Genomic DNA, 24,448 nt, shown 5'->3' with positions numbered 1-24,448 from the left:
AACTTCTGATTCTGATTTGTGATTAAGGTAATTAGATTTTGAATTTCTGAATTAGGGTAATTAGATTTTGATTTCTAAATTTCTGAACTTCTGATTTTGATTTGTGATTAGGGTAATTAGATTCTGAATTTCTGAATTAGGGCAATTAGATTTTGATTTCTGAATTTCTGAACTTCTGATTCTGATTTGTGATTAGGGTAATTAGATTCTGAATTTCTGAATTAGGGCAATTAGATTTTGATTTCTGAATTTAGGAACTTCTGATTCTAATTTGTGATTAGGGTAATTAGATTCTAAATGGTGTTCAAGCATTAGCTGAGATGCCTGTTTTCGCTATGATTTAATGGGTGTTTTGTTTTCATTTGTTCTAAATTAATTTCATTTTTACATTGCACATAACTCCAACAATGCTACCATATATCCTAAACGAAGACAAGCAAACACATTCATGTAGCATTTTTTATAGTTAAATTATAATTTTTAATATGTAGGGGATCCAAGGACTGAGGAGTAGGGGTGAGCACGGGTCGGTTTGGTTCGGGTTCAAGGTAAAATTAGAACCGAACCGATCAAAAAGTAATTGGTTCGGTTTGGTTCGGATTTGCGTTTTTTAATGCTTGTACCCGAACCAAACCAAACCGATTAAGAGTGGGTTGGTTCGGTTCGGGTAGCGGGTACCCGATAACTTTGAAATTAAAAAAAAATTGGCAAATTTTTATGTTAAAAATTAAAAATTCAACAAATACAATAAACATGTAACATCAACAAAAATAATGCAAACATATTAAACACCAAAGACATTAAAAACTAAACTCATCAAAATCCAAACATATTAATAGTGAATAATCTTGTCTAATGAAAATATAAAAGTGCAATAAAAATATTAGAAGTTAAATACAAAAGTCTAGTGAATAATCTTTAAAAAAAGCTAAAACCGAAACACAATAAAATCTAAACATTAGAAGCTCAATACAAAAGTGCAATAGAAATATTTGTTTTTCAAAGTCTTCACTCCATAATTCTTCACTCCATCAACCAAGCATATTCAAGAGAGAAGTTGTGACCTTCAAAAAATCAGCATATAATTAGCTAATGTCAACATATAAAATTGATTAATTAAAAGAAATTCAACAAATAACAGTAAATAAAAATGTTAACCTCAAATTGTTGTAAACAACATCAACTCCAATGGCTTGATTAGATATTGTTAAAGCTGAGAGCTCTACATTAATAGTAATTAAATTATTATTAGAGACTCAACAATAATAACAATTACATAATAATTTAAAGAAATACAATTTAAAAATAGTTACCTAATTCAAGTTTTTCTTGGTCCTCAAGTTCTTGCTTTAAGTCATACATCTTCTCTTGAGTCTTCAACCAATTTTGTGAGCAAATTAGAGACTCAACAGTAGAAGGACTTAATGAGCTTCTAAATTGGTCAAGCACACGACCACTTGTACTAAATGCCGACTCAGAAGACACAGTAGAGACGGGAATAGCCAACAAATCCCTAGCCATGTGAGCAAGAGCATAATACTTCATTGATTTCAATTTCCACCAACGCAAAATATCAAAACCGGGAATGTTATCCTCCACATCATCTTCCATGTATCTTTCCAATTCATTCCTTTTGACCTCACCTTGCTTTTTTTTAACCCTCAATCTAAACTCATCTTCAAAGCCATCTTCCTCCTCATTTGCATTTTCACCACCAACCCCATGATCATGAGAGGCAATGCTAGAATTAAAACTACCAGAAGAACTACCATCCGGAAGGGGATACATCATGGAGTAATACTCAAACAACTTATGAATGATATCCTTCAATTTTTTCAACATATCTTTGGCTTGATTCAACCCATACACCCGATTAAGACAAAATTCAACATACTCATACTTGTAACGAGGATCAAGAAAAACAGCCACAAAGAGAAAGTAATTTATGCCATCACCCTCCCAATATTTGTCTAGTTTCACTTTCATTTGTGTCGCCATCTTTTGCAAACCAACATCATTACTCTTTCTCCACTTATTCAAAGTTTTTTGAATGTCACACAGCTTATTGAAAAAATTATTACATGTAACATTCAAAGAACCAGAAAAAGTAAGAGTTGCATCATAAAATATTTTCAAGAATTTCACAAACACACGTGCCCTTTTCCAATCATTAGCATCAGGTGGTCCGCCTTCAGACTCAAGCGCCAACAAATAAAATGAGTCTTGATAACTAAGCCGACTAAAAGCCGATTCAAATTTCTCAGCAGCCTCTAGCATCAAATAGGTAGAGTTCTGATGACAAGTCATCTTAGCCTATTTTAACTAGCCTTTTTCTTTTGTTTTTAATTGAATTATGCACTTTCTTGAGCCATAAGCAAGCCAATTGGGTAGATTTTCATGTTTCCTTTGATTTAATCAACCATGTATGAATTCATGCTATTTCATGAGGTTTTATGCTAAAATTGTCACATATTATGAAAGAATGAATATCTCATGATTTTGAGCATAGCTTTGATGTGTTTGGTTGATTAATGATAGGTGAAGAAAGCTTGGAGAAAGGTTGAAGCAAAGAGGAATGGCTAGGAGTGAAGAGAGGAATAAGTGAAATTGAACCTGGAGGCATGAAGTTAGCCCCAACGTTAGCCCCCTAACTTGGAGGCTAACGTTGGGCATGAAGATTACTCCCTGGGCTCCCCACGTTTGAGCCAACGTTAGCCCCCTAACTTGGAGGCTAACGTTGGCACATGAATTCCTCCCTAGCCATCCAACGTTTGCGCCAACGTTAGCCCCCTAACTTGGAGGCTAACGTTGGCACATGAAGACATAAGGGAGAGGGGCCAACGTTTGCGCCAACGTTAGCCCCCTAACTTGGAGGCTAACGTTGGCGCCACACACCACAAGGCATACAAGGGGTATACTTCCAACAAGAATAACTTGAGCTACATAGCTCCAAATGAGGTGATTCAAGAAGCATTGGAAAGTAGGAATCAAGAGCTTTCCAAGCATATATGGCACTGCATGGTGGACACTAAAATTGAGGGAGAAAACTGCCCCGCAATGTGCATAAACGAACATGGTGGTAACCTCCTGCAGTGAGGCCACTTGACCTCTGCACCTTCAAAGGAGTATAACTCGAGCTGTAGAGCTCCAAATGATGTGCTCCCAAAGGCATTGGAAAGTAGACATCCAGGGCTTTCCAACAATTTATAATAGTATGGGGTGGACAATACATTTGAGCCTCCAGAACTGGCGTTTTCGCCAACGTTTGAGGGCTAACGTTACCTCAAACGCTGCACACCAAAGCCAGCGACCATACCCTCTTCAAATGATCATAACTTGAGTTGTAGATGTCCAATTGAAGTGATTCCAAGTGGGTTAGAAAGCTGACATTCAGAGCTTTCCAACCATATATGATAGTCTATATTGGGCATAAAATTGGCAACATGACAAGAGGACAAAGTTGGCCCCATAAATATACATAAGGGAGGCCAACGTTAGGGTCAAAGTTAGACCCCTAACGTTGGCACCAACGTTCATACCAGCAAATTATGCTTGCTGCTATGAAAAGTTGGGGTCAAAGTTAGACCCCTAACTTTGGCCCTAACGTTGGGACCAACTATGGCTAACTTCAAAACCGGTTCAATTGGTTCACTTCGGTTCTTCCTCAAACTCCAAGAGCAATCAACCAAGGCCTCTTTCAACCCAATTCCATCAAGAGCAAGGGCCCAAATGATCATCACTCAAAGGCACAAGAAATAGATAAAATAGGATTTTCATTTAATTGTAATTTATTTTTAATTTCATTTTCAATTTGTAGAAATGCCTATAAATAGGCATCTGTTTCATATTTGTAGAGGAGGCTGGCTCCACTAGGGAGCATTAGGATTAGAGAGCTCTCTCTCTTAGTTTTCAATTTTGTTTTGAATCTTGAGTGGAGAATTGAAGAAATTCTGTTTCATTCTCCCTTTGAGATTTCTCTTTGTTTTGCTTGTCTGCATAATTTCAGAAATTGGGATTTGAATCAAAGTTTTCATTTACTGCTTCCATCTTCATTTCTTCTTCAATCTGTCTGCTGTTGAATCAAGGAAGGGCTTGAGATCTAGACTCGTTTTCTAGTCTCTTTGATTCCCTGAGATCTTCAATTTTATTTTGCAATTAAGCTGAGAATATGAGCGTTCCTTACTTCACTGCACTTCACAATTTAAATTCTGTTTTAATTCCTAGCATCCAATTTCCTTTATTCTTCCTGCAATTTACATTTCCAGTTGCTTGATCTATTGCTCTCTTTAGTTTCCCTGTACCCACTCCCCTTTACATTTAATGAATTTTATCTTTCTTGCAATTTAAGTTTCTGCAATTTACTTTTCTTGCACTTTAAGTTTCTGCACATTTATTTTCTGCAACTTTAAATTCTCTGCATTTTACATTCGGCTCTCAAAATTTCACCCAATCACTCAATGTTAGCTTGACTAAACTAATCACCCACTAAAATTGCTTGATCCATCAATCCCTGTGGGATCGACCTCACCCCCGTGAGTTTTTATTACTTGATGCGACCCGGTGCACTTGCCGGTTAGTTTTGTGATGTTTTGTGAGAGATTCGTTTCTCACCAAAATATCTCATCAAGTTTTTGGCGCCGTTGCCGGGGATTGATTAGATCAACAATGATTAAGTGGGTGAGAAGTCTAGATTAAGCATTTTCTTTATTTTTGGTTTCTGTTTCAAAGTGAAACCAAGGTGTTTGAGTTTTTGCCTCACTAAGAAATTCTCATCTCTGATATGAGTAATTTCAATTTTACTTGGTTGTGTGTTTTACAAAACTCAAATGGAGTTCAACTCATCTCATGATCAAACAAATTCTATGGGATATCACCCACCATCACCAATCTCTAATGATAGATGGGAATATCACCAAGAAACTTCAAATTCTGGGCTCTCCAATTCATGGAGCCATGCTTCAGAACCACAAGATGAGAAAGAAAAACATATGGGATATTTCCCTCCACCACAAAATGATTCAAGTCATTATTTCAATGGTGGCTGGGAGTATTACCAAGAAACTGCAAATTCTGAGCAGTCAACTCACATGAGAGATTGTCCAACCTCACCGCCCACTTCTACATTTGAAAATTCTTCATCACCTAAATATTCCTCAACACAAACTTCCACGAACCTAGGCCTCTCAAAGCTAGAGATTATGTTTGAAAAATATGAGAGGGAGGTGCAAAGATCTTGGAACGAGCAAGAGAATTCATTCAAAAACATGGAAGTAATGGCAGGCCAATTGTTGAATGCAAGGAAGGAGAAAATGGAAAAACAAGAATGCAAGGTCCCTGTGTTAAGTGAAATTGCAAAAAAGGAGGAGGTGGAAGAGCAAAATGAAGATCCACTTCAAAAATCCAGAGAATTGTTGAAAAGACAAGAACAATTCATGAAGGAACAACAACAAGCCTGGAAAAGGGAAGAAAGTCTCTTAAAAAATATGAATGAAGATTTAGAGAAAATAAGGAAACACTTAGAACCACTGAGCAAGAAAAATGAAGGCCAACTGATGGATATGAAGGAGAAAGTGGAAGAGCAAGATAAGGAGGCCACTGCATCAAGTGAACTTTCAATGAAGAATGAGGTGGTTGAACCTGAAACTGCACTTGAGATGACAAGAGAACATGAAGACTCACAACTCTCACAAACCTCCCTGGACCAAAACGCCTCAACATTTGAATCCATGATTGAAAGGTATGACGAGGAGATGAAGAAATGTTGGGAAGATCGACAAACCTCCCCCATGATAGAGCGATTGAAACAAATGTTGGGTGTAAAAGAGGAAGTGGAGGAGCAAGAGAGTGAAGAAGTCATTCCAAACTCAAGTGAGGAAGAGAAGTACATAAAGGAGGAGTTCATGGAACCACAAATACAAGAGGCCCTGAATGAAGAAATCACTCCAATAATCACACAGCAACCATGTCTTGACATCCAAGAAGTGAAGGCAATTAACAAAAGCACCAAGAAGAGGATTGTGACCAAGACACCAAGGACAACATTCATGAGAAGGTCAACTGCAAACAATCCTCCCCCTGATCCAGCAAGCAAGATCAATCAAGCCAATTTCACAAGGAAGCTTGCTGAGGAGAGACCAAGACAGGGGGCACTAGCTGAAACTTCTCCTCCTTTGAAGTCATTCCTCTTAACAAATTGGAAGAAGAGGAAGAAAGTAAAGAACAGGTAGACAGTAGGTACATTTCTTCTCCTTGCTTTGTTTAAATTTCAATAAATTGGCATATGATCACATTCTAAGTTTGGTGTTGCCCTGCAACAAACTGTTTTCCATCTTCATGGATGATTGCATCAATTTTACATGAAAGTGACACACCAAGATTCTAAGTTTGGTGTGCCACCTATTTTTCTATGCAAATCAATCCAGCAACATCACTTGTCTGCATAATCATATTGCCTTTTACAGTGTTATTTTTCTTCTTAGTTGGATAATTTTTGTTTTCCCTTTGTTTCATTTATTTACTTGTTTTTAATGCTTTCCTCCATTAACTGTTTTTGTTAATACATCACCAAGACATCCTTATTCATAACAGATTCTTCATTTGGTGATTGTCCTTAACATATAACAGTTTCTTTTGTTTAGTTTTAGTTCAAATAAATTGACATAGGATTGCATTCTAAGTTTGGTGTTGCTATGCAACACAATTTGCTTCAAATCTTTACTGGATACTTGCATTGATTCCAAGCGAAAGTGTCACACTAAGTTTGGTGTGCCACTTATCTTCTATGCAGAGTATTATGCTCACCTTCTTAAGTATGCAATCACAATGTCTCTGTCTCTTGTGCCTTGATTATTATCTTTAATTTTGCTTGCTTGAAACACATGTACTACTAACATTCCTTGTGTAAGACATTCATGATCCATCTTAGCCCCATAGCCACGGTTCTAATAGTTGCTTGAGGATGAGCAAGCATTCTGAGTTTGGTATGGGAAGGAAGAGAATGGGAGGAAAATGACAACAATAGAGAAGATGAACTACAAGGTTGTAAAGTTCTTTTTCCTCTCATTTGTTTCAAGCACTATAAACTGCATGATTGTCTTTACCTTCTCTGTATGCATGTGTGTATGAAAAGGCATAGTTGATTTTTAATTTGCAACATGGTGCTGTGTCATTATGAATACCAACTTGAGTTTTGTGAATCCAAAAGCAGTAAAGCATCATGATCATAAACAAACAAGGAACTAAAGAAGAGTTTAGCATGTGCATACAAGTATTGGAAAGCTAGTATGATTAATTGTTGCTCAATTGCATTGGATTTTATTTAATTGAAGTTTTCATCTAGTACATTTTGTGAAATCTTTTAAAATCATGAAAACCTTGAAGAAGCAAATGCAAAATAAAGCAAGAAAAGAAAAAGGGAAAGAATGAGAAAGCTGAAGGCTCTGAGTACCAATGGCAATTCATTTGTTAAGTACTTGTGGTGTTTATGTATCAAGCCAAATGCTTGAAAACAAAACACTTAGAAGTCAAGGTTAGGCTCAAAGTGCAAAAGCACTCCCTCAAAGCTCAAGGCTCTGAGCATCAATGATTAGAGAGTCAAGAAAAGAAAAGAAAAATGAGCTTAATGAAGTCCTCTAATCAAATGCTTGTGGTGCTTATGTATCAAGTGGTAATACTTGAAAACAAAGCATTTAGAAGTCGTAGCTTTGTTATCAACTCATGGGGCAAAGCACCCAAAAAGGATAAGCTAATAAGAAAATCAAAAGCTTGTTTCAAGGAAGAAATATAAGAAAAAGATTTCATAAATTGAGCTAGATGGAAGCATCAATCATTTACATTTCTTTTGTGATTGTAGCATGCTTAGAAAACTAGCTTACCATGAACATTGAGTTGCTACTCTTCTTGCCTTGGATTGTCAATCTTTATTGCATGATTCTTTTCTTGCTTGGGGACAAGCAAGCTTTAAGTTTGGTGTTGTGATGACAAGTCATCTTAGCCTATTTTAACTAGCCTTTTTCTTTTGTTTTTAATTGAATTATGCACTTTCTTGAGCCATAAGCAAGCCAATTGGGTAGATTTTCATGTTTCCTTTGATTTAATCAACCATGTATGAATTCATGCTATTTCATGAGGTTTTATGCTAAAATTGTCACATATTATGAAAGAATGAATATCTCATGATTTTGAGCATAGCTTTGATGTGTTTGGTTGATTAATGATAGGTGAAGAAAGCTTGGAGAAAGGTTGAAGCAAAGAGGAATGGCTAGGAGTGAAGAGAGGAATAAGTGAAATTGAACCTGGAGGCATGAAGTTAGCCCCAACGTTAGCCCCCTAACTTGGAGGCTAACGTTGGGCATGAAGATTACTCCCTGGGCTCCCCACGTTTGAGCCAACGTTAGCCCCCTAACTTGGAGGCTAACGTTGGCACATGAATTCCTCCCTAGCCATCCAACGTTTGCGCCAACGTTAGCCCCCTAACTTGGAGGCTAACGTTGGCGCCACACACCACAAGGCATACAAGGGGTATACTTCCAACAAGAATAACTTGAGCTACATAGCTCCAAATGAGGTGATTCAAGAAGCATTGGAAAGTAGGAATCAAGAGCTTTCCAACAATGTATAATAGTATGGGGTGGACAATACATTTGAGCCTCCAGAACTGGCGTTTTCGCCAACGTTTGAGGGCTAACGTTACCTCAAACGCTGCACACCAAAGCCAGCGACCATACCCTCTTCAAATGATCATAACTTGAGTTGTAGATGTCCAATTGAAGTGATTCCAAGTGGGTTAGAAAGCTGACATTCAGAGCTTTCCAACCATATATGATAGTCTATATTGGGCATAAAATTGGCAACATGACAAGAGGACAAAGTTGGCCCCATAAATGTACATAAGGGAGGCCAACGTTAGGGTCAAAGTTAGACCCCTAACGTTGGCACCAACGTTCATACCAGCAAATTATGCTTGCTGCTATGAAAAGTTGGGGTCAAAGTTAGACTCCTAACTTTGGCCCTAACGTTGGGACCAACTATGGCTAACTTCAAAACCGGTTCAATTGGTTCACTTCGGTTCTTCCTCAAACTCCAAGAGCAATCAACCAAGGCCTCTTTCAACCCAATTCCATCAAGAGCAAGGGCCCAAATGATCATCACTCAAAGGCACAAGAAATAGATAAAATAGGATTTTCATTTAATTGTAATTTGTTTTTAATTTCATTTTCAATTTGTAGAAATGCCTATAAATAGGCATCTGTTTCATATTTGTAGAGGAGGCTGGCTCCACTAGGGAGCATTAGGATTAGAGAGCTCTCTCTCTTAGTTTTCAATTTTGTTTTGAATCTTGAGTGGAGAATTGAAGAAATTCTGTTTCATTCTCCCTTTGAGATTTCTCTTTGTTTTGCTTGTCTGCATAATTTCAGAAATTGGGATTTGAATCAAAGTTTTCATTTACTGCTTCCATCTTCATTTCTTCTTCAATATGTCTGCTGTTGAATCAAGGAAGGGCTTGAGATCTAGACTCGTTTTCTAGTCTCTTTGATTCCCTGAGATCTTCAATTTTATTTTGCAATTAAGCTGAGAATATGAGCGTTCCTTACTTCACTGCACTTCACAATTTAAATTCTGTTTTAATTCCTAGCATCCAATTTCCTTTATTCTTCCTGCAATTTACATTTCCAGTTGCTTGATCTATTGCTCTCTTTAGTTTCCCTGCACCCACTCCCCTTTACATTTAATGAATTTTATCTTTCTTGCAATTTAAGTTTCTGCAATTTACTTTTCTTGCACTTTAAGTTTCTGCACATTTATTTTCTGCAACTTTAAATTCTCTGCATTTTACATTCGGCTCTCAAAATTTCACCCAATCACTCAATGTTAGCTTGACTAAACTAATCACCCACTAAAATTGCTTGATCCATCAATCCCTGTGGGATCGACCTCACCCCCGTGAGTTTTTATTACTTGATGCGACCCGGTGCACTTGCCGGTTAGTTTTGTGATGTTTTGTGAGAGATTCGTTTCTCACCAAAATATCTCATCAAGTTCCACCTAGTAGGCACATCTAACACTACACTAGCCTTACAAGTTATATTAGCCTCTTGAACACACCTTTTAAAAGCTTGCATCCTAGCAGGAGATGACCTAACAAACTTGCATGCAATTCTGATTTTAGTTATTGAGCTATCAATCTCTTTCATACCATCACCGACAATTAGATTTAAAATGTGAGCACAACATCTCATATGCATGAACTCCCCATTTAACAATGTTGACCCATTCCAATCTCCCATGCCTCTAAGTAAATATGAAATTGCAACACCATTAGCACTAGCATTGTCAACAGTTACACAACATATTCTTCTAATACCCCACTCTTGCAAGCACTGTTCTAAGGCTCTCCCTATAGTCTCACCCTTATGATCAGTAATAAGACCAAAATTCAAAATTTTTTTGTGCAATGTCCAAGACTCATCAATATAATGCGCAGTCACACACATATAATTCAAATTCTGAATTGAGGTCCAAGTATCAGTAGTTAGGGAAATCATTTGGCGATTTTCAGATAACAAATTTCTCAACTTCTCTTTCTCATATCTAAACAAAGCCATACAGTCTCTAGCAATTGTCCAACGGGAGGGAACCTTAAACCTAGGTTGTGCTTTACTCATAAAGTGTCTAAAGCCTTGAGCCTCAACAAATTTAAAAGGAAGTTCATCAACAATTATCATATTTGCAAGAGCAAGACGAGTTTCCTCTTGATTAAAATCAACAAGCTTCATAGTAACTGCATTAGGGTCATCCTCAAATTGGCTCCCAAGTGCAATAGTTTTCTGCCCCTTTTCAACTTGCTTTTGAGGATTTTTAGTACAAATCCTTAAATGTTTATGCAAGTTTGTTGTACCATGACTAGAACTATTGCATGCATATTTTTTTTTTACAATAGTTACAGCAGGCTTCATTAGGAGAAGTTTTAGAAAAGTGAGCCCAAACACTACTAGGTGCCCTACTGGGTTTACGTTTTACCTCTTTTGGAGGCTCGCCAGTAGTTCCAGCAGCTTCGGTCTGTGTTTCCGATGAAGGATTTGAGGCAGGCAACGGTGGGGGAGCTGGACTTTGTGATGTTCCACCAGAAAGACCATCGTCAATAGCAGCGGGAATGGCTGCACTTGGAGAAGAAGTACTTCCAACAACCGTATCACTTTTTGGGTCAGTTTTTCCCATTTTTAAATCTGCAAAATACATAAATTAATTCATTAATTAGTACTTGATTTGAATAAAAGGAAAAAAAAGTCAAAATCCAGTATACTGTATATTAGTGCAAGTGTACAACTATTATGAACGTGATAAGTGATTTAATTTGTGTTATATTATATGTGGGAATTGAATGTGACAGTGACACCACTTACAAATTTAGTTCATTGGTTTCACAATATAAACATAATCAATATAATCAATATAAACATAATCAATATAATAAATTGAAAGTTCTACATTGTATGTTTGTGGCACTTAAAGTAAGTGCTGTGAACCAAAAAAATGAAAAAATCAGAAACATTATGATACTGAATACACAAGGTAAAGAAATATAGTATCTACTGTTCTAAAAAATCAGAAAAAAAGGTATTTCAATTCAAAATTCACCAACCAAATTTAGAAGCAAGGAACCATTAGTGCAAGTGTGCAACTATTATAAACGTGATAAGTGATTTAATTTGTGTTATATTATATGTGGGAATCGAATGTGACAGTGACACCACTTACAAATTTAGTTCATTGGTTTCACAATATAAACATAATCAATATAATCAATATAAACATAATCAATATAATAAATTGAAAGTTCTACATTGTATGTTTGTGGCACTTAAAGTAAGTGCTGTGAACCAAAAAAATGAAAAAATCAAAAACATTATGATACTGAATACACAAGGTAAAGAAATATAGTATCTACTGTTCTAAAAAATCAGAAAAAAGGTATTTCAACTCAAAATTCACCAATCAAATTTAGAAGCAAGGAACTTAGGGAGAAGAATAAGTTAATATATATATATATATTAGGAATAATGTATTGTGATTCAGATCTGAACACTTACGAATCCGTGAAGTAGCTGATAGACTGGTGTAGATTCACTATATTTGCCTCCAACCAACCCAATCTCGTTTCTCTGAACAAATGACAGAATTCAAAAAATTACCAACCACTCAAATTCAGAAGCACTTTTAACAGTGACAATCACAAACTAAAACCAAAGCAAATGAATTACCAAAAGCAAAGTACGAAACCCTAACATTGCTTGAAAATGCACGCACACAAAGAACTAAGAATGTATAAATTCAAAAATTGAACACTCAATAAAACAATTAACACTAACATATAACATTCCCCAAAAATTAGACTAACCTGACTGACTAACCCGAGAAGACGACGCTGGAGCCTGGAGGAAGTTGGCTGCTAGAGAGGGAACGGCTAACCGAAGAAGTAGTTGGCTGCTAGAGAGGGAACCGCAGACGAAGTTGGTTGGTGGTTGCTGCGTCCTGCTACCAGGAAGACGATGCGCCTGCCTCTGCAGCTTGTGGGATTTTTGGGTTTGTTTGAGGTGAGAGACTGAGTCATTGAGAGTGTAAGAGGGGAGGGCGCCGCTAATGACATAGTGTTAGGGTTACAGGTTTCAAAACTCACTAAAAGTCTAAAAGCTATATATATATTTTTATTTTTTTTTATTTAATTAATATATGTTCGGGTTCGCGGGTTGGTTCGGGTTCCGCACCACCAAAACCGATACCCAAACCAATCACTTACAAATACAATCGGTTTGGATCGGGTTGGACCCGATTACCCGTTGGTTCCAGAACCAATTTAATTGGTTCGGTTCGGGTTTGGACGGGTAATCGGGTACCCGCTACCTGTGCTCACCCCTACTGAGGAGGAACAGAATATTTTTACTTGGATTACAAAAGTTGGGCAAAGGTGATTGGCGTGGAATTGCAAGGAACTATGTTATATCAAGGGCCCCTACTCAAGTGGCCAGTCACGCTCAAAAGTATTTCATCAGGCAAAACAATGTGTCTAAACGAAAAAGATGCTCCAGCTTGTTTGACATTGTTGCAGATGAAGTTTTTACTCTTGTCTGCAATTACTATCCATGAAATAATTGTTTTTTTTATTTTATTTTGCATCAAATGAACATTTCTGCCACATAATCTACTCATGTTCATTGATAAAATTACCCAATTATTTTTATTTCTTTAATGTTGTTAATATCTTTGTTGTTGTTAATATTGTTAATGTCTTTGGAGATAAGGAACATGTTGTTAATGCTTTGGAGACAAGGAACATGATGATTGATATGGTTTTTTCATTTCTTTTCCCCAATTTTTTCCAATTTTTTTTAATTTTGTAAAAATCCGCGGATATCCGTGGAGTCCCCGATTCCCGGCGGATATAGAGTCCCCGTTACCCGTGGTGGGGACGGGGCGGGGACGGGGACTGGATATGGAGGCAGGGGCAGGGGGCGGGGGGCATGTCCCCACCCCCGTGGGTACCCGTTGCCATCCCTAGTTAGCAATCTGCGACGCTGCACAGGGCGGCGGTGGTCGGCCGGAACGTGGGGTGACAACTGTAACTCCACAGGAGAGGAGCGCAAGACAGCAGCAACAACACCCCCTAGGATCGTGAAATAGCAGCGGCAGCGTCCCCCGGGATCGCGAAACATTAGTAGCGGTTGCCGCTACGAGGATCGCAAGGCAACCGTGGCAGCGGCATGGGGATTGCAAGGCAGCGGTGTCACGCAATGGATGGTTGACACGAGGCAGAGCGATGGCGCACTGGCGGAGCGAGGTGGAGCGGCAGCGGTCTGAACAACGGCAGATGGTTGACGCGACGAGAGGGAACGGAACGTGTGAAGGTGCGACGAAAGGAAATTGAACATGTTGTGAGAGTGTATTTAGAAGAGGTTATGTTAACTAATCCCAATTATTCAAATTCAAAAATTTGATTAATTAATTAAAAATATGATTTTTGAAATTAATTTAACATTTTTTTTAACTTGTTGTTTACGTTAGTTATTCATTAGTATGAGCATTATCCATCCCCCTATACGCACTTTCTCAAATGAAGTAATCTCTCCACTCATCCCTTAGCTTTAGACTTGATGAGTAATGAAACAAACAAACTTTGTGATTTCCATAGGCCAAGCATTAAGTTTTATTTTGTTGCACTCAAATCGATTAGGTCTATCAAAAGGTCTTGTCTGACTCTTTAGATTTTGTATGTCTAAACTCTAAACTTACAAGTTATACGAGTTCGCATATTTATTTTTTGTTTGTTTACAGATTTTAATTTTCAATCATGAATCGTTTATTAATCCAACAGGTTAAATGACCGTTTATTTTTTTATTTTTTTAAAATTTAGATAAAAGTTAAATTTTAGGGAAAAAAAGAATTTAGACAAAATAATCACTTTTTGACCAAAAAAACCCTTAGAAAATAAAGTTTTTGATTGATCGGATCGAATTTTTTATCAAATAAAAAATATATTAAAAATAATATATTTTTAAAATACAAAAAAAAAAACAAAAAAATTAACGGCTATTTATCTTATTAGTTAATTCATTTATTCTATTATTTTCTTGAGTTAATTGGACTCAATTTGTTTAGTTCAAATTTTAAAATAGGATTGATTTTAGAAACAAAATTTCGCCTGTTTAAGCAAATAAACGAGATGATGATCCAACAGATTTACTCATACGATCGCCTTATAAAACGATGATGACCTTGTTTATCGATGGTAACAACAAACATATAAGAGTGGCATATACGATACGGCGCCTGAGTGACAAGTAATAACGACGGAGGACAAAACTGCTTGTGATATGGTTTGTAAGTCAATGCTGAGTAAGATTATGAAAACCAATTATCACCGTGACCTTAATATGTACACTATTGCTTGTCATATTGGATTTTGATGCTGTTGTCTATATTTACACTGACTAAAGTCTCCCCAGGATTGTAATTGCATGAATTAGTCTCTCTAATAATCACCCGTTACTTGATTTGGAAATGAAATCAACTTAAGCTGCTTTACTGCCCGGGATTTACGTTTATTACGTATACTTTAGTTTATATTCGATACGGTATAATTAGGGGTGAGTACGGGTATCCGATTATTCGAATCCGAACCGAACTAATTAAATTGGTTCTGAAACTAATGGGTAATCGGGTTCAATTCAAACTAAATCGATAGTCTTTATTAGTGACTGATTCGGATATCGGTTTTGGGGTGCGGAACCCGAACCAACCCACGAACCCAATCATATATTAATTAAATAAAAAAAATAAAAAATATATATATGAGTTTTTCATTAAACAAAGATTATTCACTATTAATATGTTTGAATTTTAATGAGTTTAGTTTTTAATGTATTTGATGTCTAACATGTTTGGGTTATTTCTATTGATGTTACATGTTTATTGTATTTGTTGAATTTTTAAGATAAAAATTTGGTTTTTTGTATGAATTTCAAAGTCATCGGGTACCCAATTATCCGAATCGAACCAATTCGTTCTTAATCGGTTTGGTTTGGTTCGGATATATGTACAGAAAAACACAATCCAAACCAAACCAAACCAATTATATTTTGATCGGTTCGATTCTAATTTTACTATGAACCCGAACCAAACCGACCCATGCTCACTCCTACTGTATATGCTCTTCACAAGCTGGTTTGATCTTATTAATCAATTAATATAATATAATTTATATAAATAATAAAATTTTTTATATCTTGTTTTTAATACATAAGTTAATTTAATAGTATCTGAAAATTCATTTTTCTAATAAAAGAAATTCTAAAAGATGTGAATGCCATAAACTTTTTAAAAAAAAAATTTAAAACATAACAAAAATAATTTAAAATATTATTTTTTATAATTAAGTGACAAACTATTTTTGAATTTGTACGCTTAATCTAAATATTTGTAAAAATATATGGATAACGATTTAGAAGGTGTATAAAAAAAATCAAGTAAAATTTCATATCTACACCTATTTTTCAGTTTTTTTTTTAGAATTTTAGTCGTATAAAAGAAGAAATCAAAAAATAAAATAAAATAAAATCACTTCATGCAAAATCACACAACTGTAAAAATGAAATTGTCTCAGGTTATCATGAAGTCGTAGACACAGTTATTAGTGAATCCTCTAGGTCATACGTCGATGTTACACTATTTGAATGGGTCTAACCCTAACTCTGTTTAAAGCAAATGCTTTGCAGTAGGCTACCCATTTTATCAATAATGTTATTTTGAAAAAATGTTTTTATATATATATATATATATATTTTTGGTGACTAAAAAATGTTTTTATATGTTAGTGCTTAATTGCGTATAAAAACTTAATATATAAGTAATAATAATGGTTAATTTTTTCAGAACTATTAGGGTATCTAATTTATTCTAGCGAACAATACATTTAAAAATTAGGATAAAATATATTTTTTGTTTTTAAAATTGGTAACATTTTTAAAAATATTCTTAACATTTAATTTTATTTAATTTTGTCTCTAATATTTTTGATTTATTCAAGTTTATCCTCAACGTTTTTTATTTATTTTAAAATTATTTCTAAACGTTTTTAATTTTGTCCCCAACATTTTAGATGAAATTAATATTCGGGAATAATTTTTATACAAACAAAAAATATTAATACAATTAAATATTAAAAAATAAAAAAATCACAAATGTTAGAAAAAAAAAAAAACAAACTTTATCCTAAAAATTATTTGTGTATATATATAATATGTGTCACTCAGTATGTTTGTTGTTACTATCGATAAACAAGATCATCATCGTTTTATAAGACAGTCGTCTGAGTAAATAATTAAATAAGTAAATCTGCTCGATCATTATCTCTCGTTTACTTACTTAAATAGATGAAATTTTGTTTTTAAAATCAATTCTATTTAAAATTTGGACTAAACAAATTGAGTCTAATTAACTCAAAAAAATATAAAATAAATTAATTAACTAACAAGATAAATGGCCATTAATTTTTTTTGTATTTTTCAAAAATATACTATTTTTAATATATTTTTTTATTTGGTCTAAAAATTCAATCCGATGCATCAAAAATTTTATTCTCTAAAGGTTGTTTTGTGCAAAAGTGATTTTTTTTGTCCAAATTCTTTTTTCCCCCTAAAATTTAACTTTTATCTAAATTAAAAAAAATAAACGGTCAATTCATTTAATCTGTTGGACTAATAATAAATAATTTGTGATTGAAAATTAAAATATGCAAACAAAAAAAAAAAAATAGGCCAATTCGTATAACTCGTAAGTTTAGACATATAAAATTTAAATGAGTTGAATTAGACTCTTTGACTGGGGTGGCAAAACGGGCTGTCCCGCCCCGCTCTGCCTAGCTCACGTCACAAACGGGCAATCCACCCCACTAATTAAAATGAGTTCAAAATGTTAGTTCGTCTCGCTTTATAGCAGATTGATGGACCGACGGATTAGTCCGCTTGACTCTTTTTTTTAAATAATATTCATTAAAATTAATTAAAAAATTAAATACAAATAAAAAATAATCAAATTATAATATAATTTTTTTACTATTTTTTTTAATTTTTAACTTCAATAAAATTGTTCAAAATAATATTTGCAATAGAACCATCTTTATTTTAAAAAATAAGTCACATAATTTGAACATATATACGAAATTATAAAATAAAATAAATAAAATTAATAACTAAAAGAAGAATAAAAATAAAAAATGAAAAAAAGTATTTAAAAATTATATAATTATTAATTTTGTAGTAGTAATTACTTTTTTATTTAATAATAAAATAAAATAAAATAAAAGCCTTTGCCACGGCGGATTGACCCGTCCCGCCCAGCCAAAAACCCACAAATTTGGTGGTGCAGGTTTGGCGATTTTTTTTTATTTGGTGGGTTTCAAATCTTAGCACGACTCGCCTTTTTTAACGAGTTTGGCAGATCGGCCCAACAGATTCGACCCGTTTTACCACCTCTATTTTTGATAGACTTAATCAATTTGGTGCAACAAAATAAAACATAAAGCTTGGCCGATGGAAGTCACAAGGTTTGCTTGTTTCATCACTCATCATGTTTGAAGCTAAGAGATGAGTGGAGATACTACTTCATTTGAGAAAATATAGGAGGACAACGCTTATACTAATAAATAACGTAAATAACAAGTTAAAAAGAACGTTAAATTAATTTCAAAAATAAGATTTTTAATTAATTAGGAATAATCAAATTTTTGAATTTGAATCATTAGGAAAACAACATAACCTCTTCTAAACACACTCTCACACAATGTTTAGTTCCCTCTCGTTGACCTTCACATGTCCTGTTCCCTCTCATCGCGTCAACCATCCGCCGTTTAGACCGCCGCCACTCCACCTTGCTCCGAAGTGCGCCATCACTCTGCCTCACGTCAACCATCCATTGCGTGACACCACTACCGTTGCCTTGCAATCCCCATGCCTCGCAATCCCCGTAGCGGCTGCAATTGCTGTTTCGCGATTCCAGAGGGCGCCGCTGCTACTGTCTCACGCCCTTCTCCCGTGGAGTTACTGTTGTCACCCAACGTTCCGCTCGACCACCGCCGCTGTGTGCAGCATCGCTGATGCTCCATCCTCCATCGCGTCGCGGCTCCGACCACAAAGGCACCTCCTTTATTCCGCGACGCGTAGTGACATCCACCCGGCCTCTATCATTCGCGTTGCGCAGCCTCACAGACCACCGGTGCTGCATTTATTGCGGCGGCGGCAGAGGAACCACTACTCCCTCCATTTCGTTGGGCATTCAAGTCGGACACCGCATAGACCTTCCCTCTTTCGTCCTCTTCTTGTTGTTGTTGTGATTTAGATGTTTCTTTTGAAATAAGTAGTACAGTTATTTCTCTATGAATAACTTTCACTTTTTTGGATGTTACTTTTGTTTTGGTGGATCTTTCTTTTGTTCTTAGTTGGATGTTCTTTTTATTATACATGAATGTTTCTTAATATAGGATTGCATATGTTTCTTTTGCTACTCTTAATTGCAGGTTTCTTTTTATCATATATAGATATTTTTCAGTATAAATTTTTATGGATGTTTCTTTTAAGTTTGATGTGGATATTTCTTTTTATTGTATATGAATTTTTTATTCCGGTGCTAAGGTCTGGCGTTGCCGGCAATATTGACGGTGTGACAAGAGAGGGGAGAGTGGAGTGGCTGCAGTGAAAATAGGATAATAAAAAATGTAAAAGGTAAAAGGTGTAATTGAGGGTAAAGATGAGTAATTAGGTTAAATTTTTTTTATGTTATTGGGTTTAAGATGCAACCCATTATTCATATTGTTTACATTTCTGTTGTCTGTCTAGCAGAATTGACTTCATTTTGCAACATAATGATAATTTATTTCTAAAGCATATATTAGTTATGTAAAATACATTTTTCACTAAAATAATGATTATTTTTTTCATATTTTGTAATAGAATTTAACTAGTATTTAGTGTTTTTTTGATGAATTTTGATGAAAAGATTTTTTTCAAGTGATTTTTTTTAAAAGATTTTTTAAAGAAGTAATAATTATATTTGAGTACAATAATATAAAAGTATTTTTTTATTTATTTATTATATTAAAAAATATTTTTCAAAGTAAAAAAGTTTTATTTTTAAAAAAATATAAATTATAGTTTCTAAAAAAATATTTTTTAGTTCTTTTAGTATTTTTATTTTTATTTCTACAATTTTCTTAAACACGCTAAAACATAAAAAAATTTATTAAATTTTTCTTTTAACAATTTAATGATATTCAAACAAATACTTAATAAAGCATTTACTAAAAGTAACTATTCCAAATATGTACTTTATAATATATAAAGTGTCTAATTTAGTCATTTATTATATCCTTACATTTCAACATACTATATCAACAAATTGCTATGTAATACTCATTTTAATATGAATTTTCAGATTTATATCATCTAATAATCTTTAATGAATTATTTTTACTTAAAACGGGTTATCAGGTTTTTAATTTACTGGAACATTATAAATGATACCCGTTATTACTTGTCACTCTACCGTATACCCTACTCTTATATGTTGTTATCATCAATGAAAATTATTGGCAATCAGGGGAAGAAAATAAAAGGAGAAAATCATAATCATTTTGGTGCAACAAAATAAAACGTAAAGATTGGGCGATGGAACGAAGCCACAGTTTGTTTGTTTGATCACTGAAGTGTGAAGATAAGGGATGAGTGGAGAGACTACTTCATGCAATCACAATCTTGGAGGACTTTGTGCATTTTTTGTTGATGATGACTTACTACAATACCACATATTGCACGCAGTTGAGTTGTGTAACATATTATTTGGAATCTATAAAAGGAACGGATAACATATTCTCATATGCAAAAATAAAAAAAACATATTCACTACTCTTCCATACATCTCATTTATCATAGTCATAGATTATAATTTATAAGTTGCCTCTCATAATGAAAACCACCCTTATCTTGTGGTTTTATTTGCTACTACCCTTGTCCCTATTAAACTTCACTTTCACCATTAACATTGTTACTTCCCAATGTCTTGGCCATCAACAATCTTTGCTACTCCATTTGAAGAACGGCCTCATATTTAACCCAGCTAAGTCCAAGAAACTAATTCATTGGAACCACACTGATGATTGTTGCCAATGGAAAGGTGTAGCTTGCAGCACCAAGGGAAATGTTATTGCTCTTGACATAAGCCATGAATTCATCACTGGAGGAAACTTAACTAGTCTCTTCAAACTGCAATATTTGCAGAATTTGAATTTGGCTTATAATGAGTTCCACTTTGGAATTAATTCCGAGTTCAAAAACCTGAAGAATCTCAGGTATTTGAATTTGTCAAATGCTGGTTTCATGGGACAAATTCCAACTAAAATCTCTCACTTGTCCAACTTGGAAACTCTAGATTTGTCTACCACATTCACCTCATCATCACAACATGGTCTAAAACTTGAGAAGCCAAACATTGTAGAGTTTGTGCAAAACTTTACAAGAATGAAAGAACTGTATCTAGATGGTGTTGCAATTTCAGCCAAAGGAGAGGAGTGGTGCCATGCTGTTTCTTCCCTACAAAGTTTACAAGTTTTGAGTATGTCCTCTTCCAATCTCTCTGGCCCTCTTGATCCTTCATTAACAAAGCTTCAATCTCTCTCAGTACTTCAACTAGACCATAACAATTTGTCAAGCCCAGTTCCTGATTACTTTGGGAATTTGTCTGGCTTAAACACATTGCAGCTCAGAAGTTGCGGATTGAGTGGAGTTTTTCCAAAAAATATCTTGCAACTACCATCACTTCAAGTTCTTGATGTGTCTGATAATCAAGGTCTTCATGGTTCCTTAACAAACTTCCCAAATCAAGCATCTCTCAGTCACTTGAATCTTAGCCACACAAATTTCTCAGGTCCTATACCAGATTCTATTGGCAATTTGAAACATTTTTCTACACTAGATTTGTCCAATTGCCAATTCAATGGGACACTTCCCAATTCAATCTCAAATCTTGCCCAACTTGTTTATCTTGATTTGTCATTCAATAATCTTACTGGTCCACTTCCATCTTTCAATAGATCAAAGGCCTTGAAAACTTTGTATCTTAATCATAATTATCTGAATGGTACACTTCCATCCACCCATTTTGAAGGCCTTACAAATCTTGTGAGCATTAATTTAGAAGTTAACTCTCTACATGGAAGATTCCCTTCATCTTTGTTTTCACTTCCATCCCTACAACTTCTCTTTCTTGCTAACAATAGATTTGATGGCCAACTTGATGAGTTCCCAAATGGTTCCTCTTCCTCAATAGAGATGCTTGATTTAAGTGATAACAATTTTCAAGGGCATATTCCTATGTCTATCTTTCAACTGAAAAGGCTCAATTTACTTCAACTTTCCACAAACAAGTTCAATGGCACCATAAAATTGAGTATGATTCGTCAAAGGCTACAAAATTTGGCAACACTTGATCTCTCACACAACAACTTGTCAGTTGTGGATGACAATGACATTCCATTTCCCAAGTTGAATAATTTCTGGTTGGCTTCATGCAAGTTGGGTACATTTCCTTCATTTTTGAGAAATCAAAGCACTTTGCTTTATTTAGACTTATCCAGCAACCAAATTGAAGGAACCATACCCAACTGGATTTGGAGATTTGAGTTTTTGGCCGCCTTGAATCTTTCTCAGAATTCTCTAACGGATATGGAAGGGCCTTTCCAAAATCTGAGTTCAGCCATGTTCCTGCTAGATCTTCATGACAATCAATTGCAAGGGCCAGCACACATTTTCACCAAGAACATGGTTTACTTGGACTACTCCAATAATAGATTCAGTTCTATACCAGCAAAAATTGGTGACTCTATTCCTTTCTCCATTTATATATTTTTATCAGGCAACAATTTTCATGAAAAAATCGATGAGTCCATTTGCAATATTTCAACTCTTAGAGTGCTTGATCTTTCACATAATGGCTTCATTGGCAACATTCCTGAGTGCTTGACAACAAGGAAGAGTAGCTCCCTGAAACTTCTAAGTCTTGCTGGAAACAAACTCAGTGGCCAAATTTCAGATACATTCTCAACTTCTTGTGATCTAAGGCTTCTTGATCTCAATGGAAATCTTTTAGAGGGAACCATCCCAAAATCTTTGGCTAATTGCCAAAACCTCCAAGTCTTAAATGTTGGAAACAATCAATTGATTGATGAGTTCCCATGCTTCTTGAAGAACATTTCTACACTGAGAGTCATGGTCTTGAGGTCAAACAAATTTTATGGACATATTGGATGCTCCAATGTGATTGGCAACTGGGAAAAGCTTCAAATTGTTGATGTAGCTGCCAACAAATTCAGTGGCATGTTACCAACAACACTCTTTCAGAATTGGAAAGCATTGATGTCTAACAAAGATGATGATATGTCAAGGTTTGACCATTTGTCTTTTGATATTTATGATAACAATACAAGTTCTGTGACTCTTGAGACTATAACTACAATTTACTCAAAGAAGAGTAAACTGAAGTTAGCTAAAGTTGTTTCTATTGAGCCACTTTATGTGGTGGATCACTTGCTCTCTCATGTCTACGGAGAGGTTTCAAGTCTTCGTAGGTATGCGGATTCAGTTACCATTGTAATCAAAGGTCAACAAATGAAGTTGGAAAAGATTCTCATTGCATTCACTTCATTGGATTTCTCATCCAACCAATTTGAAGGGCCAATACCAGAAGAGATCATGAGTTTCAAAGCATTGCATGCTCTTAACTTGTCACACAATGCATTCTCAGGCCATATTCCTTCAACTTTGGGAAACTTGAGAAATCTTGAATCCTTAGACTTGTCAATGAATTCTCTGAGGGGAGAGATTCCAACTGAACTTGCAAGCTTATCTTTTCTTGCCATCATGAATCTCTCCTATAATCATCTTGTGGGGAGAATTCCAACAGGCACTCAAATTCAATCGTTTGGAGCAAATTCATTTGTGGGAAATGAAGCGTTATGTGGACCTCCATTGACACAAGGTTGTGGTGGAGAAGAGCAAGGGTTGTTACCAACATCATCTAAAACTACTAACTCTCATAGTAGTAGTTCAGTTAATTGGAGTTTGTTAAGTGTAGAGTTGGGATTTACTTTTGGATTTGGAATATTCATGATGCCACTGATTTTGTGGAAGAAATGGAGGTTGTGGTACTCCAAGAAAGTAGACGAAGCTCTATACAAGATTGTGCCTCAACTTGATTTTGTATATGAACGTCGTGGTGGGAAGAGATATAGATCTTTAAGATGGAAGCCTTATTGATTGTTGTTGCACTTTAATTTGTATGATGTATGTATGTTATTGTTGTTTTCTTTTCTTTTCTTTTCTTTTTATCTTCCTTTAATTTGTGTGTGATCAGTATAAAAATAAGAACTGTGTTAGTTAGGTTGAAGCTAGCCGTTGGTAGGTCGTATGAGTTATGACCATGATAGTTTTATTTGAAGCTTTTCTTTTAGAGTTGGCCTCAGAGGTGAAGAGAGATTGATTACACGAATGTTTAATTTGCGTGTGTTATATATTACATGAATGTCTGCATGTGTTATTATAAGTGTCCTGTAAATTAAATCAATGAATTGCATGATTTTTACAAAACGAAAATATCAAGGAAACAATAAAAGAGAATTAAAATCAATCAAAAAAGTTATCTTATTTTATATTTATTAATTATTTTTAAAATAAATACGTAACATTAAATGTAATAAATATATCATTTTAAATATTATATATATAAAATTATAAGTTAAGTTAAATAAGATAATTTTAAATTATTGTATTCTCAACATTACTTTTTACCAAAAAAATTTTGTCTAACGCCATTTTTTTTATCAATAACATCCCGCAAAAAGTGGATAAA

At 34.9% G+C, this 24,448-nt stretch overlaps 2 protein-coding genes across 2 annotated transcripts; one reads left to right on the top strand and one right to left on the bottom strand.

Annotated features, from left to right (window-relative positions):
• Positions 1–1,045: 1,045 nt before the first annotated feature.
• Positions 1,046–11,217, bottom strand: LOC110264893 (uncharacterized). Its single transcript, XM_088504415.1, has 4 exons — positions 11,020–11,217; positions 1,314–1,374; positions 1,159–1,222; positions 1,046–1,064 (listed from the first exon to the last, which is right to left on the bottom strand). The coding sequence occupies exons 1-4, from the start codon at positions 11,215–11,217 to the stop codon at positions 1,046–1,048; spliced, it is 342 nt and encodes a 113-aa protein (XP_088360541.1).
• A 9,223-nt stretch (positions 11,218–20,440) lies between these two features.
• On the top strand, positions 20,441–24,121 carry LOC107627692 (receptor-like protein 6). Its single transcript, XM_016330516.3, has one exon. The coding sequence runs from the start codon at positions 20,512–20,514 to the stop codon at positions 23,854–23,856; it is 3,345 nt and encodes a 1,114-aa protein (XP_016186002.2). The 5' UTR covers positions 20,441–20,511; the 3' UTR covers positions 23,857–24,121.
• Positions 24,122–24,448: the final 327 nt, after the last annotated feature.

Source organism: Arachis ipaensis, chromosome B2, assembly GCF_059453495.1.
Source record: "Arachis ipaensis isolate K30076 ecotype BB chromosome B2, ASM5945349v1, whole genome shotgun sequence".
Lineage (NCBI taxonomy): Eukaryota > Viridiplantae > Streptophyta > Magnoliopsida > Fabales > Fabaceae > Arachis > Arachis ipaensis.
Note: the sequence above shows the minus strand (reverse complement) of the source record. Positions and strands in the feature narration are given on the sequence as shown.

Coding starts and splice junctions, on each gene's coding strand:
- LOC110264893 (XM_088504415.1), bottom strand. CDS start 11,217: ATGGGAAAAACTGACCCAAAAAGTGATACGGTTGTTGGAAGTACTTCT. Junction 1,375..11,019: donor CTGGCGAGCCTCCAAAAGAG/GTAAAACGTAAA, acceptor AATTGGTTGAAG/ACTCAAGAGAAGATGTATGA. Junction 1,223..1,313: donor CCAAGAAAAACTTGAATTAG/GTAACTATTTTT, acceptor CTATTAATGTAG/AGCTCTCAGCTTTAACAATA.
- LOC107627692 (XM_016330516.3), top strand. CDS start 20,512: ATGAAAACCACCCTTATCTTGTGGTTTTATTTGCTACTACCCTTGTCC.